Source organism: Castanea sativa, chromosome 1 (assembly GCF_040712315.1).
Source record: "Castanea sativa cultivar Marrone di Chiusa Pesio chromosome 1, ASM4071231v1".
Taxonomy (NCBI): Eukaryota; Viridiplantae; Streptophyta; class Magnoliopsida; order Fagales; family Fagaceae; genus Castanea; species Castanea sativa.
In genome coordinates, this window is record NC_134013.1 from 2,474,135 (window position 1) to 2,490,778 (window position 16,644).

The following is a 16,644-nucleotide window of genomic DNA, read 5'->3' on the forward strand; positions in this document are numbered from 1 at the left end:
TGAAATTTAACTATAAAATAAATAGTAAAGATGAAAAAACAAAAATTATTTTTAAGTTACGTACCAAAGTGCATTGTGTAAGAAAAGTTTTTTATTTTTTATTTTATTTTATCAAAGCCAATATTTTATAATAGACAATTAAAATAATTAATGAAAGTCGTTATGATTTTTTTGAGAACATTTGGTAATTAAGTTTTAATCATTATACACCCTCAAAAAAAAAAAGTTTTAATCATAATAGTATTTTAATTTCATTAAAAAAAACAATGTTAATACCCAAAGTCACGAGTCTCTTTCTTAAAATGCATCTATGCACGATAGGGGGAAAAATGTGGTGAATGGGCAGAAATGTGACCAAGAGGTAATTAGTAATTACAAATTTCTTCATAGATCATTTTTTAAAACCATACATTTGGCATTTTAGTTAAAATATGCTGTATTCCGCCAAAATTCTTAATTGAAAACTAGTTTGTTCCATTAGTTACAAAGCTGAGGTTCAAAAAAAATGCTACAATAAATCACATCTAAATAGTAAATACAAATCAGTAAGTCATTTTAACAGGTAAGCATGAAGCACCTTAGTATTCTTAACCTCTTCTTTATAACAATTATTTTCTTGCATAATAGTTGAGGAGGACATCAACAGAAAATTTTGTGCAAAATTCTTGATTGATAACTGATAGCTATCTAGTTTGTTTTCTTGGTTACCAACATGAGCCTGAAAATGAATACTAATTAAGCTATATCTTCATTCTTTAAAATATTGATGTTATGGATATTATATTTTTTATTAAATAAATTTAATAATTAATGCGTCACTAATCATAAAAAAATTAAATATTTAGTTAGTATATTGTTATTGAAGTGGCACCAATCATATTTATCTTAGTAACACATTGACACAATGGCTTTAATTAGTATTTTCCTTTTTAAAACATGTCGTGTTATTACACAGAAATAAAGGGAAGGGACATTTAAAATGCTTGATTGAAAAGTAGTCTGTTTAGATGGTTAGAGAGGTTTGGCTCAAAATAAATTCTCTAGACTGTAAATTGCAACTAAAAACAAATTTGCTGCCATATAAATAGAAACTATCTTTCTTGCAACATGGCTCAAGAGACATCCCGAGAGAGATAGAATCCAAAGGATATTTCCCCATTGCAACCTATTGCCTCCAAGATGAGCAAGGGGATGCTTCTCTTCTTCTTCGTCGCTCTTGCTGGGTCTGTTTACCCCGAAGAAGTTAAACCTAAGAACATATTTATCTTAGCGGGGCAAAGCAACATGGCTGGACGTGGAGGTCTAAACACGCCGAAATGGGATGGTAAAATCCCTTTTGAAAGCAATCCCAATCCAAACATTCTCCAACTAACTTTAAACAAGAGTTGGGTGCAAGCTCATGAGCCTCTTCATGTGGAAATTGACTATAATAAGACTGTAGGCATTGGACCCGGATTGCCTTTTGCTAATGCAATCTTGGCCAAGGACCCGAGCTTTGGGGTGATTGGTCTGGTTCCTTGTGCAAAAGGAGCAACCAAGATCAAGCAATGGGCTTTGGGGACTAGATGGTACAAAAGGTTGGTGGAGAGGACAAAGGCCTCGTTGCAAAGTGGAGGGAAAATTCAAGCACTTATTTGGTATCAAGGTGAGAGCGATACAAATAAAAAAGCGGATGCAGAGTCATACAAGAGCAGATTGGAGAAATTGTTCCAAGATTTTCGACGTGATCTGAACTCTCCTGACCTCCCCATAATCATGGTATGGTTTTTTCTTTAATTGAATTTAGCTTAATTCAATATTCAGACACTATATTCTTTTGAAAATTCAGAATGTTTTGTTTTTCATTCCTCTTACTTCAACTCTGGTTCAAAAAGTTCTTATTAAGCATTCAATTAGTTGTGTTTCGTAGTTCAAGAACAAGAACCCTCACAATTTCACGATTCATATTTTTATTTTTTATATCTAATAATGTAATTTTTGTCGCGTAACATTGGATATATTGCTTATTAATATTTAATATAAACCATAAAATAAATTCATTTGAAATACACCTCTAGGTAGTATTTTATTCAAATGTTTTTTTTTTCCTCAAGAGTCATTACAGAAGGGTCTATTGTGTTTGTTTGAGAGTTACAATTTATTTTGTTATGAGTAGACCTTTGAGTCATGTGATGGAAAATATTTAATTGTTCAACAAAATCTTTGTTTCTGCAATTATAAAGTAACACAATAGAAATAGAAAACTAGTACTATTACGATTGACTTTTTGTTAAAAACAATATTAGAGACGATCTTTTTCATAATCTTTTTGCATAACCTTTTTTCACAGATATTAATAAAAATGATAAATTATTATCAAAGTAACATCACTTTTATATAAATTCATTACTATAATGCACCATTCACAGGATATATCAACAATTGTGAAACAAGTTTAAATTTTTTTTTGTTTCCTTTATACTCATTGTTAGTTAATTTTCTTTTATGGTTACTTTAATAGTACTAAATAATGTTTAGAAAAAATTCTTAAGAAAAGTGTGTTTGTGCATGGTATTTCTGTATGCAGGTTGCGATTGCATCAGCAGAAGGCCCAGCCTTAATGGAAACTGTAAGAGAGGCTCAGCTGAGCATAAATCTTAACAATGTCAAGTGCATTGATGCTAAGGGATCCCACTTTAACACGGACAAGCTGCACTTGGATACTGCGTCTCAGGTTCTATTGGGTCAGAAGTTGGCTGATACCTTCCTATCTACTTTTAGTCATTAGTCGTATATATGACCAAATGACCAAAATGTATCTACAATGAACAACATAGATGTATTCTTCTATTATTATTAATATAATTAACACATCTTCTATTTTTATGATGTCCATGAATGCTTGCTTTGGTTTGATTATTAGTAATTTAAATACCCTCTAAACATGCTGGTTCTTCGTAGCTAGAGAGAGGCCATAATGCCATCCAAACAAAATAGGGGCATTCCCAGAAACCTTTATATCTGTTCAGTTTACATACTTAGCTTTGAATTTATGTTTATTTTACAACTCTTCATTGAAAAGAATTCAGCAAACGAAAACAAAGTATTAATGCCTCGATCTATCACTTGCCATCAGTGATTTCAATTTTTTTTTCTATTCTAATTGGCACCAGAAAAATAAGCAATCGTGGCCCGGGACAAATTTTAAGTGTTTGTTTCGCATTTGAAACATAACTTAGTTAACTTTGGCCCCTTTAAGAAGAAATTCTAGTTCCCTGATATGTGCCTTGTTTTCCAACAAATGCAAGTTTTTTTTTGTATTGGTGTGGGTGTGTTCCTAACATTTTGATTCTTATGTGAACCCCACATTGGATTGGAACGAGTTCTTTATAAAGCAGTGTAACTTTTTTAGTATATGGGACTTAATTTGGACTTGGGTCTTATCTATAATCTATATAACATGCGTGTACCTCGTCCCAATTTTATCACATAGTTCTCTTGTGCAAGTGAGATATTGTGCTTGTGCTTGTGCTTGTGCGTGTGGAAATAGTGTGGAATTGTGTCCAACACGAAACAAGGTGCAAATGTTCCAGCAATGTAGGTCTAAACCCATGAACAAAGGTTGAGAAAAAAAGCTATTACCACGAAAAGAAAAAAAAAAAAAATATATATATATATATATATATTCCTTTACTTGTAGTATTTTTATTTGCCGCTATTGGCATAAGCATAGCAGTAATTAAAAGCAAAAACCACATAAAAAAAATTAAAAGCAAAAGAATTTTTTAGAACCAATATTTAGAACGTTACAAATTTTATTGTATAAATTTTACAAATTAATATGTGAACTTTTAATCTCATAACAAAATAAAAATAAAAGAAAGTTTTTTATTATGTTGCTACTCGCCACGAACCTGTATGTTACGCATAATAATTATTTTTATAGTGGTTTTATTAAATTTTTTTATACAATTTAAACTAATTTAATAAAGACTAATGTATTTTGTAATTGTATTTTTATTTATTATAAGAATAATCATAAATGTAATATAGGAGCAATAATAAATCATAAATTTAATAATTTTTGTTGTACTAAAATGAAAAAAAAATACAATTTTTCTCAGAAATTCAAAAGGTAAGTTAACGAAAATATTTATTTTGTAATAAAAGTTATTTATAAAATTTTGTGAATCATTAAAAAGAATATAAAATTTGAAAATTATTCTTTTAGTTTTAAACAAACTTTCTCGAACTTATTTTTTTTGCCTACAATCCAAAACACTGAAAAAAGTAACTAAAAAAAATTAATAAAACTTAACTATGATTAATTGGACCAATTAGGAAAATAATTTGTTGTTTATAATCTATTAAGGTTATTTTCTTTGTAGAAATTGTAATTTTGTCCACCCAAAACAGATTATCAAATAAACAATTATTAGTAAAATTTAAGAATTAAATTTCTATATTTACATTGTTATAAAATAATAATAATAATAAAAGTAAAATTGCGAAAGATAAAATTTTTTTCTCATCTAATAATTTTTGTTTAGCCAACCTTTGCTTTTCTCTAAATAAATGGCATTATAGAGTACTTCTAATACAATTATTAAGAGCACTTTGTCCACCACAAATGATTAAAAAATAAATAAATATGATTAATTGAGAAAGATAAAATTTGTTTCTCATCCAATAATTTTTGTTTAGCCAACCTTTGCTTTTCTCTAAATAAATGGCATTATAGAGTACTTCTAATATAATTATTAAGAGTACTTTATCCACCACAAATGATTAAAAAATAAACAAAAATGATTAAAGTCTCATAGTTTAACATCTAAATTGAGCCCTATAAAAATCATGCTATCAAATTACAATAACTACCAAATTAAATTATCCAAATCATGCTATGTAGTAGAATAATATTATATTTTTATATGCTATATTTAATCATTTATAACGCAATAGGATAACATTTAACAATCAAAGAGAGAGAAAAAAAAACAATTAAAAAAAAACAAAACTGAATTGCATTAACCTAAAGTAGATTAAAGAATATAAAAAATTATCAACCTAAAGCAAAGATGCAAGAAAAATAAAAATCCACCCAAAAATTGTGTGTGTGTGTGTGTGTGTGTGTGTGAGAGAGAGAGAGAGAGAGAGAGAACTTTTTTTGTAAGGGAAAACTATGCATATAATGAAAAAGATAGTGACAAATTTATAGTAAGAGTGTGTGAATAAGAATGGACAAAAATAGAGGAAGATGAAGGAAAAGATGAAGAATGATATTAATGTAGAGGGTAGTGGGGAGATGAGAATGTGAGGGAAGAAGAAAGGTTGGAGAAGTAGTGGAGAGATGAAAAGGTAAGGGAGGGAGAAAGGTTGGAGAAGTGTAAATATGAAATAAAAATATATTAAAAATAATTATAAGAAAATGGAAAGAAAAAAGATAATGATGTGGACGCAAACGTGACTCAATGTAAGCGCAGCAGTATTAAACGCTACGCTTTCGCTTTTAGTAATATATAGATTATTAATAATTCTCTCTCTCATTCATAGCTAGTAAATTGTTAAAAAATATATATTATCGTTGAATTTTGTTTGCTTATCTTATTTTTGTATATCTTTAAACTGCTATTACTGTGATTATTTTTGTATATATGAGATGAGTTATTTTTTAAACCATTGGATTTAAGTAGATTTAACGGTTAGAAAAATATTTTTATTAATGTTAATATTATAATTAATCTCATTTATTATCCCTTATTTAATACATTCCATATTTATTTCTAAACCCAAAAAAATTTATACGGTTGATTTTCTCTCTCCACTACATGTCTCTTTCTCTTTATCTTTGCACGTTTCTCTCTCTATCTCCTCCACGGCTTTTCCACATCCACGGCCAGGTCGTCGGCAGCAACAAAAAAAAAAACACTTAACATGTTCTCCAGTTGAACTGAAGCAATGATTATTACTAAGATTTTATTTTTCTTTTCATTGTTTAATATGTTCTCTAGTTATGCTAGACTGACTTGAATCCCCAGTAATCGTCACAGAAAGATGGCCCTTGAATTTTTTTCAAAGAACTTAACATTAGTTTATATAAATAAAAAAACTATATAATCACATCAAAGATATTATAGTCTCCAAATTAAAATTTTGCTATATATAGTCTCTAAATGAAAATTTTGTATTCTCTATTTCTTTAATCAGTACTAACCGCAACACTTTCCTTCATCAATATCTTTTGTCTCCTGTGTCATTTTATTTTTATGATATCTTCGGCCAACCATGCCACTCTCTTAGTCATTGGAGTTGTTGCCGACAATCCACTATTCGTCGTTGTCCATTGTTATTGTCAATGTTTGTCTTTACATGCATATTCAATCCTTGAGCCACCGTTCTACTGCTGGTATCCTCTAGTCACTGGTGCATTGGCCTCTAGTCACAATAGTAATCTTTTGGCCCCCACCCATCATTAATTAATAGTTGTCATTTACTATGATCTTGGTTATTTCAATTCATGTCAAGCTCAATCCATTCTGCATCTGATTTGGTCATGGTTAATTTCTCATTGTCGGCAAGGAGGTAGCTAGCTTTGGGCTAGGGGGCAATGGCCCCCTATTTTTTTTTTAAATTATTATTATTATTATTATTATTATTATTATTATTATATATATACATACATATATATATATATATATATATATACTAATTTTAACAATTTTGTTATATAAAAGTACTTTTTTTTTTCCTTTAAATAATATTATTGATTCTTTTAAGAGTAATGTTATACTTACAAATTTTTTTACAAACTATTTTAGTAGCAAATTCTTATTGGTTCACACATAGACTCACATCATTTTTTTACTTACTAGTAACCACTTATTACATCAATAATTTATAAAAAAAATTTTATAGTACTAGTATTTTCCTCATTTTAGTAGCTATAAAAAAATTTATAAATCTAAAATCTTAAACAAAATATACAAGCTCCAAAAAAATAGCTCAACAACAAAAATTACCAATAGTAAAACTTAAAAAAAAAATTAAGCTCAATTAATCAATTTTATTTAAAATAAAAAACCCTATCATTTAAAAAATTTTAAACAAAAATAATTTTGTTCTTCCTAAAAAAAAAAAAAAAAAAAACTCCATAGTAACAAAGTCAAAATTTAAAATCGCTACACACAACCCACAGTAAAGCCTCCCCTTAACTTAAAGCTCTGGCTCCGGCCCTATTGTTGGTTATTCATGGAGGGCGTTCGAGTCTGCTGCCAAATTATTTCTGGGTGAAAAACAGGTCAGTCATAAATGTGGATAAAAATACAATTGTACCTGGACAAATTGAAGTTTTAAAAAATACTAATACATATAAACTCTGCATAAAGCAGAGCTTAACCTGTGAGTTTTTAAAGCTAAAAAGAGCTTTACAAGGAAATACTGAAATTTGAATCTTCTAGAAAAGCTCTATAAAATTCAGAGTTGGAATTTTATAAGTTAATAGCTATAAAACACTATTTCACAGTTAAAGAGAAAACGATAAGAAATTTCGTGATCCTACATAGGTATTGACAGCTAAGTTGGACAACAAAGATAGTATAACGTATATCATGAACTCACTTGCGCTATCTACACAAATTAACTATAACTAACCAAAAACCCATTCACGTATATTATAAAACTGTGCCTAGAAGCTAGAATTGTCTCAGAAGATCAGATTAGAATTAAAGGCAACATGGGGGTCTCATTTCTCTCAACTATCTCTCCTTTGCTTGCACTTGTTCCTGTCCCATCTCTCACTACAACTGCAACCAACAGATTCCCATCTCATGCAGTGAGTTTTCCATGCCTATCTGAAAGTGATTGTTTATAAAACAGAAAGTACTTACCACATTGTTTTTTAGTGTGTTTGAGTTTATTATTCCATCATTTTCATTTATACGAGAAATGGGTTACAGTTATATCATATATTGTTGTTACATAGCTATGTCAAGTGTGTGTGTGTGTGTCAAATTGTTTGATACTACAATTGTGCTTGCTTATTTTAATTGTAAAGAAATATCAGGTTACAGTTCGTTGTAATAAAATGGAAATTGATGCTACTGCTGAGCATGAGGATCGGATTTGTCGAAGGGACATTCTTAAATGTGCTGGTGTTACCATTGGCATGGTGAGAGCATTGCTTCTGTACTTGAATCATAAATTCTGTTTTACCAGTTTCACTTTTTTGGCTCTGGTTTTTGAAATAGTGGTAATTGAATGAACTTTGTCTATTTGATTACTAATTTCAAGTAACACTCAAAAAATATAAGCTTTTTGACTTCATGTACCCAATTATTGGTTGAGTGAAAATTTTCATCTTTCATTGAATGTAAGCTTAACAAAAGAGATCATTAAGAGTATGAAAATTATCTATGATACTTACATGGTTGTGGATTGCAGCCTGCACGGATTAGTTCAATTGGTTGGCCTCATGGGAAACCCCCATGAGGTCTCCAGTTTGAGTCTCAGGATCACCCAATATATGTGTATATGGAGTATACTTAAGGGTTGTTATACGAAGTGCCCCTGATTTGAAGAGGTTTTTAATCATAAAAAATGAAAATTGTGGATTGCATGAAGTATGCCACCTTGCTAAAATGGTTAAATTGACCATTTTCAAATGTTATAAGATGTGGTGTTACTAGTGGCTTCACAAGATCTTCTATTTTTCACATGAGGGAGGGGGGATTCGAATCCAAGTTCTCCAAACAGAGGAAACTGGAAAATGCCACTAAACCACAAGGCTCTTGGCAAGTTCACAGGATGGTTAGTTGTGCAAGCCAGCAAACTCTGGTAAATTATTCCATAAAGCCGGCTAGAGGCCACTTACTTTCACTGCTAATTTATTAAATCTAACAAGAAGAATGGAACTTTCTCTATATTATTTTAGAAATTTCACTCAATTCAATAAAGCCTTATCCCTTCAATAAATTGCAGTTGAAAAAAAATGACATTACCCAAAACAATGGTGATTCTAAATTTCTAATAGCTTTCAATTATCTGAATACTCTTCTCTTGGTTGAATCATGTATTTGCACAAACACAAAAACACATACTTAAGTAGATATACAAAACTTTGACCTAGAATGATGTTTTGATGAGTTTCTGACAGTAGTGATTTCCTTTTAGGAACTAATGGCAAGCTCAGGATTGTTTGTTGAAAAAGCTAGTGCCGCTGATTTGATACAACGGAAACAGCGTTCTGAATTTCTTTGTGAGTTCATCAAACACTACTTTTCATGCTGAAATGAGCTACTGATCCATGTTCACATCTCCTTCTTTACAGCAAGTCTCAAGGGGACACTTTTTACGGCTATAAATGTAAGCACTGCTAAGATGTAGTTATGTTTATTTAGGTATAGATTGAAGATGACGCTGTCATAATACCTTTTTAGAATTTTATCACTTGTTATATCTGTTGTTGTATCAGGGAAATGCTGAGCTTATTCCATCCTTATTAACTTTGGCACTGAATGATGCAATGACTTATGATAAGGTCAGAAAAAATCCTTAGTTCTTTACATGGATGCTGGATAAGTCCTTTACAAATAAAAGAGGAAAGGACAGTACTGATGTAATTCTGATTTATTTATAGGCTACAAAATCTGGGGGTGCAAATGGATCCATACGCTTCAGGTACAACTTATTGCACTATCTATTTTATGTCGAAGTATAATCCTGTAATCTAAAAAGTAAAATGCTATGAAGCACGGGTGCGTTTCGGGATTCGGGTGTGGGTGTGGGAGCGGGTGTGAGACTCGGCAATTTTTGAAAAAGTAGGGTGCGGGTGCAGCGAGGTGCGGCGATTAAAAAATTATTAAAAATATTTTTATTTATATTTTTAATATATTACTAAACATACTTTTTTCACATTATATAAGCATATACCAAATTTAAGAGCAATAGTAAATAATAACTAGAATATAACTCCATTATATAAACTTTCCATGATGTTCAAAAAGTGAAGGCAGAGAATGGGAGAGAGCCTAGCACAGCTGAAGGCAGAGAGTGGGAGAGAGCCTAGCACAGCTGAAGAGTGAAGACAGAGAATGGGAGAGAGCCTAGCTGAAGAGTAAAGGCAAAGAGTGGGAGAGAGACGCAAGAAAAATGAAGAGGGAGAGGGCTGGGTTGGCTGAGAGCTATGGAGCAGAAGCATGGACTGAGTGAAAATTGAAGAGAAATGAGAGTGTATGTATGTGTTATAGGGTTTTGGTGTTTTTTCCAAACAGTGCATTTGCACCTTTTTTTTTTCGGTCAAGTTAAACGGTGCGTTTCGCACCTGTTTTTTTTTTTTTTTTTGAATTTCGGCCATATCGGCTGATTTCTCTGGTATCGGTCAATTTTGCCGGTATCGGTGTTGTGCCCGATACAAACCGATTTGGGCCGAATCGGCCCGATTTCGGGCGCGTCGGCCCAAATCGGCGCCGTATCGCGCTGAAAAAAATATTTTTTGAATGTCCGACGCGGCACGAACGCGCAAGCAGCAGCCTCGCCTGTGCGTCCTCACGTCGCGTTGCGTTGGACGCTGGTGTGGCGGCCCAAACACCACACCCGTGCTTCCCAGGTAAAATGCAGTGTGGATACTTCCTATATGCAAGCTTAAACCAGTATAAGTATGATTTCCCACTGAAGAATCGGAAATTTATGGTCTCTTGAAACCTACCTGTTAGCTGAAAATATACACTGTTTTTTACTGCTTACTCTTTGTCATTTCTGGAGCCTCTTAAGTGCCAATCCACTGATTTACCCAGTTATTGAAGTCTCAAAGGCCTTTAGAGCTGAGATGTGATGTGGATGGAAAGTCTTATTTATTTATTTTTAAAAGGTGGATATAAGTTGTTAAAGGGAATTTTAAACACTTTTGGATTCTTTGTTATTTTTATGACTTAACCATTCTAAATTTTCCTTTTATTCACTTTAAGTGTTATTGGTTTAGCTTCTTGAAAAATTACATTAATTTTATTCTCCACTTTTTTCTTGCCTGAAGTTCAGAGTTAAAAAGGCCTGAAAACAAGGGGATTTCTGCTGCTTTGAATTTGTTAGATGACGCAAAGAAAGAGATAGATTCATATTCCAAGGGTGGACCCATTTCCTACGCAGATCTCATCCAATATGCAGGTTCTACATTCTAAATATCTACAAGTTTGAACTATGAACCATAGACTTGAAGATCGACATACCATGTATTAGTTGTACAGTGTCCTGTAGAATGAACAATAAAATAGGTTTTTGAACATTTATTCATTGTTTCTGTCTAGCATGAGCTAATATGAAGAATGCAGTCTGCATGTGTGTGGATGCTCCTGACTCAGATACCTTCATTTGATGTAGCACAAGGTGTCCTCAAGTCCACATTTCTAGCTTCTGCCATTCGTAAATGTGGTGGGAATGAGGAGAAAGGGAGATTGGTATACACTGCATATGGTTCAAATGGACAGGTCTGTTTCTCATTTCTTGCTGTGTCATTGCTGGTGTACTCAATGTCATCCATATCATCGTGCACTACATATTGCTCAAAGCTGTGGTGACACTCTTGAAATTCAGTTGCTTTTTCCAGATGCCCTCAACATCAGATTGTAGTCCTCAAACAATTACTAACGACATTTTTTAAGCTTTAACCAGATACTATGCATTCATGGCCTATTTTCAGCCTTACGAAGTGGTTAATATTCCAGCCAAAAAAAAAAGCTGTGGTGACACTCATGAAAATCTGTTTATTTTTTTAATTTTTCTAAATTTGAAAGTGTTTTATTTTTGGTTTATGGACTTATAAGTTTCTATTTCAGTAAGTGTGTAATAGCAATACTTTTTCAATCACTCTGATTTTTTCAAGATGGAAGACACAATCTGACTTGCACTTAATAATTAAAATGAAAGAATGTTCAATTTTTTAGTGTCTGTTCAGTACAACTAAGAAGCCTGCACCCAAGACTTTGTTCACTGATTGACTCGCCATATTATTACACATCAAGCTAACTTACTGCCACTCTCTCTCTCTCTCTCTCAGCCCTAAGTTGGTAATGGGCTTGTTGGAATTTTCTCCTACTCTTTCAATATCTTAAATTTTTTCTGCAATATTTGTTCTCGGTTGTAATTGCTTTAATTGGTTAGGTAAAAGCAATCATCATGGCTAAATTTTAATTGACAAATAGGACATTTAGTAGAAAATATTGGATCTGTATTTGATGCTATTATACAAATGTTATTGGGTACAGTGGGGCTTGTTTGACAAGCAATTTGGAAGGGTAGACACCCAAGAACCAGATCCAGAAGGGAGGGTTCCCCTATGGGTGAACGCAAGTGTGAAGGAAATGAAAGACAAGTTCGTAGCTATTGGCTTTGGTCCTCGCCAGGTATTTTTTCAACTATACTACTTTTTGCTGCTGCAATTGTATTTCAGGTCTCAATTTCTTTACCAAATAATTATTTGTACTTATTACTTGTGACCCAAAACATAGCATCTCAAAAATGCAACCACGGCCAAATGTGTTAAATTCAAATTGAGAGTAAGATTCTTAGCTGATTTCATGGTGTAAGCTATGTTGGAACCCAAACCTACTACTACTAATTGTAGGGATTTTTATCTTCTATGGAACGAATTGTTGTTCGTTCCATGTTAAGACTCATATTTTGGATGCATTGTACTTTCTTTATAATACAAACTGGCCGCAAATCTGCGCGTTGCGCATAATAATTATTTTGATTGTGGTTTTATTAATTTTTTTTTGCAATTTAAACTAATTTAATAAAGAGTTTCGTAATCATTTTTTTTTTATTATAGAAAAAATCATAAATATAATTTTTGTAGTACCAAAATGAAAACAATACAATTTTTCTCAAAAATTCAAAAGGCAAGTTAACGAAAATATTCATTTTTTAGTAAAAGTTATTTATAACATTTTGTGAATCATTAAAAAGAATATAAAATTTGGAAATTATTCTTTTAGTTTTAAATAAACTTTTTCAAATCTTAATTTTTCTGTCTACAATCCAAAACACCGTAAAACGTAACTAAAAAAATTAATAGAACTTAGCAATGATTAATTGGACCAATTAGGAAATCAAATTGTTGTCGATAATCTATTAAAGTTATTTTCTTTGCAGATATTATAATTTCGTCCATCCAAAACATATTATCAAATAATTATTAGCTAAATCTAAGAATTAAATTTCTATCTATGTATTGTTATAAAATAATAATGATAATTAAAATGAAATTGCAAAAGCTAAAATTTGTCACCCATCTACTTATTTTCGTTTGACTAACCTTTGCTTTTATCTAAATAAATGACATTATAGAGTACTTTTAATACAACTATTAAGAGTACTTTGTTCACTACAAAGGATTAAAAAATAAACAAAAATTATTAAAGTCTCCTAGTTTAACATCTAAATTGAGCACTATAAAAAATCATGCAAGGTAATAGAATAAATACCAAATTATCCAAATCATGCTATGTAATAAAATAACATTATATTTTTATATGCTATATTTAATTTTTTATAATGCAATATGATAACATTTAACAATCAAAGAGAGCAAAAAAACAAAAACAATTTAAAAAACTAAACTAATCATATTAACCCAAAGTAGACTTTTAAATAAAATAAAATAAATATATCAATCTAAAGCAAAGATGCAAGAAAAATAAAAAATCCACCAAAAAATTGAGAGAGAGAGAGAGAAACAACTTTTTTTTTGTGAGAAAAAACTTTGCATAGAATGGTAGAGATAGTGACAAATTTATAGTAAGAGTGTCTGAATAAGAAGAGATAAAAATAAAAATTGAGAGAAAGAGAGAGAGAGAGAGACAACCTTTTTTTTTTGTGAGAAAAAACTATGCATAGAATGGTAGAGATAGTGACAGATTTATAGTAAGAGTGTGTGAATAAGAAGAGACAAAAATAAATGAAGATGAAGGGAAAGAGGAAGAATGGTATTAATTTAGAGGGTGGTGGAGAGATGAAAAAGTAAGGGAAAGAGAAAGGTTGGAGAAGTAGTGGGAAGATGAAAAGGTAAGGGAGGGAGAAAGGTTGGAGAAATGTAAATATTAAAAAAATAAATGTTAAAAACAATTTTAGGAAAATTGGAAAGAAAAAAGATAATGACGTGAACGTTGATGTGACTTAACTAGAACGTAGTAATAATAAATGCTACGCTTCAGCTTTTAGATATATATAGATGACATTAATATAACCTTTCCTTTCAATAAACAAATCAAATGGCAAAGTGCAGTCATGGCTGAAAATGAAACATATAACAAAAATAAAATTTGGGGTATCTTTATATTCAAGCTAAAGAAACCTTGAGTAAGTCTGTTCCATTTGATAGTCATTAGTATTCACGGATGTTTGTTTTGTTGTCTGTCCAGTTAGCTGTGATGTCTGCATTCCTGGGTCCAGATCAGGCTGCCACTGAGGCATTATTGGCCACCGATCCAGATGTTTCTCCGTGGGTTCAGAAATATCAACGTAGTCGAGAAACAGTATCTGAGACAGATTATGAGGTTAGTAACATTTTCTTAACACACCTTACCAAAAGGGCAATATAAAGGTCTTAACTTTATGCTGTTAATTTAGTTATCCTAATTATAACTTGGAAGAAAAATCAAAACATTTTATACCATATTGATTGTGCTATTGCCAAAAAAGATCTGTCAACTTTTTGTTTGAAATTGAGCAAGATTGATGGAACTTCTTACTTCTCATGAATGCAAATTGTTTCTCTTTCAGGTTGATCTGATCACCACTCTCACAAAATTAAGTAGCTTGGGTCAGCAAATCAATTACGAGGCATATACATATCCTATTCAAAGAGTTAATTTGAGCAAACTCAAATTATAGAGGAAGTAAATAGCCTTTGCCAAGTAGCAGTACCAGTGCAGGGAGGGGACTTATTTCTTGGAACAATTTAATACTAAAACATCTGCTAGCTTTCAGTTTTTATGGTGACCCTTTTGCATAATGGTTATTTTTGAGATAAATGACACTTTATAATGAGGTATTTTATACAAATTAAAAAAATCAATGAATCAATTGTTCAATCCAAACGTGTCATTTTAAATAAACAAAAGTAGGGGAAAAGGATGGCATAACAAAGTTCTTTTTTTCTTTTTTATTTATTATTTTTTATAATCAAGAGATCTTTTTCTCAAAAAAAAAGATACTCAGTGTTGTTGAATCATCCTACATCGGTAAAGTGTGATATTAAAAAGGGGTTTATCACTTGCTCCGCGACACTAACTGTCACATGCAGTTTTGGTGTTGGCGTGTGGGTGTATTTTTTTATCTCATCCCCATTTCCCTATGTGTGTGTGTGTGTGTTTCTCAAAAAAAAAAAAAAAATCTTTTTTATTGAAACAAAGAGGTGTGAGCCAAAAACCACAGTTTAGACAAAAACATCCACCATATCACTACAAAAAACGGGGTCTAAAGCCGCGTTTCAAAAACGCAGCTATAGACCCCAAAAACGCGGCTATAGCCTATAGCCGCGTTTTCTAGAGCCGCGTTTGTAAACGCGGCCTAAGCAGCGCAGCAACAGCCCCTGTGGGTCTATAGCCGCGTTTTTACAACCGCGGCTAAAGATTGGACCTAAAGCCGCGTTGTTTACCCACGGCTATAGTCTGAGACCTATAGCCGCGTTTTTGAAAAACGCGGCTATAGGTTTTTTAAAAAACAAAAAAAAATAAAAATTCGGGATGTTTTTTTTCCCAAGAAATTCAAAATTCAAACCAAAAATAAAATTCAAAATTAAAAGGAAACCCAGAAAATTCAAAATCAAATACAAACCCAAAAATTTCAAAATCAAACACAACATACTCACAATACAAACACACCTAAAAAATTCAAAATCAAACACAACATACTAACAATACAACCACAATTTGCTCCAAAATATAACACTAAAACCATTCAAGTACAAGCTCAGAAACACAAACCCATTTAAACATAAACACAATATCAGGGACACAATAGCACAAATTCAAAATTTTTAGCATTTTCTCCATTTTCTTACTAACTAAACATAAAATAACAAAAAAAAAAAAAAACTAGATCTATAGAAAAATGAGTGACTGAGATGAAGAAAAAAAGAAGAAGTAGCTAGAAAGAAACAAAGAAAAAAAAAACAAAAAAGAGTTGTGAAAAAAAGATGCAGGGACTCCAAAGAAACAAAGAAAAAAAAAAAAAAAAAAAAAGAGTTACGTTGGAAAAATGAAGGAAGAAAGAAAAAGGAAAAAAAAAAAAAAGAAGAAGAAGAACCTGAAGAGTTAGTGAAGAAGGAAGAAAGAAAAGGGAAAAAAAAAAAAACAACCTGAAGATTTAGTGAAGAAAGGAAAAAAAAAAAAAAGAAAAAAAAGGGAAAGAGAGAAGAACCTGGGTGAAGCGTGAAGAATGAAGTAAGAAAAGAAAAAAAAAAAAAAAAAAAGGCACTTATATTGAGAGTGGGTAGGTGAGGATGCAGGTGGGAAAGGAAGGGGCACGTGAGAATTTTTTTTTTTTTTTTTTTTTTTTTGAGCCGCGTTTCTAAAAGCACAGCCAGAGGGGGGCCTATAGCCGCGTTTTTGGAAAACGCGGCAATAGGCCCCCACTGGCTGCAAACTCCAAGTCTTTAAAATTAAGAAAATT

At 31.6% G+C, this 16,644-nt stretch overlaps 2 protein-coding genes across 4 annotated transcripts in view; both read left to right on the plus strand.

Annotated features, from left to right (window-relative positions):
- The window catches only part of LOC142615557 (thylakoid lumenal 29 kDa protein, chloroplastic), a 31,698-nt gene extending 16,607 nt beyond the window's left edge, over positions 1-15,091 (plus strand). Inside the window, exons 1-11 of one of the 3 annotated variants that reach the window (XM_075788304.1) lie at positions 7,589-7,810; positions 8,033-8,146; positions 9,148-9,232; positions 9,305-9,339; positions 9,449-9,514; positions 9,614-9,654; positions 11,006-11,136; positions 11,350-11,456; positions 12,234-12,371; positions 14,391-14,525; positions 14,752-15,091. In XM_075788304.1, coding sequence (XP_075644419.1) covers positions 7,712-7,810; positions 8,033-8,146; positions 9,148-9,232; positions 9,305-9,339; positions 9,449-9,514; positions 9,614-9,654; positions 11,006-11,136; positions 11,350-11,456; positions 12,234-12,371; positions 14,391-14,525; positions 14,752-14,862 — 1,062 coding nt within the window. In that variant the 5' untranslated portion in view covers positions 7,589-7,711 and the 3' untranslated portion in view covers positions 14,863-15,091. Of the gene's footprint in view, positions 1-7,588; positions 7,811-8,032; positions 8,147-9,147; positions 9,233-9,304; positions 9,340-9,448; positions 9,515-9,613; positions 9,655-11,005; positions 11,137-11,349; positions 11,457-12,233; positions 12,372-14,390; positions 14,526-14,751 lie in introns of those variants that run through there. The other 2 variants (XM_075788313.1, XM_075788318.1) reach the window with 2 other exon arrangements.
- LOC142616002 (putative carbohydrate esterase At4g34215) lies at positions 1,192-2,767 on the plus strand. Its single transcript, XM_075788901.1, has 2 exons — positions 1,192-1,758; positions 2,567-2,767. The coding sequence occupies exons 1-2, from the start codon at positions 1,192-1,194 to the stop codon at positions 2,765-2,767; spliced, it is 768 nt and encodes a 255-aa protein (XP_075645016.1).
- Positions 15,092-16,644: the final 1,553 nt, after the last annotated feature.

What these genes read in the sequence shown, in the direction of transcription:
- LOC142616002 (XM_075788901.1), top strand. Translation starts at nt 1,192, where the DNA reads ATGCTTCTCTTCTTCTTCGTCGCTCTTGCTGGGTCTGTTTACCCCGAA. An exon ending in CTGACCTCCCCATAATCATG is followed by an intron (nt 1,759 to 2,566) that starts GTATGGTTTTTT and finishes TTCTGTATGCAG; the next exon opens with GTTGCGATTGCATCAGCAGA.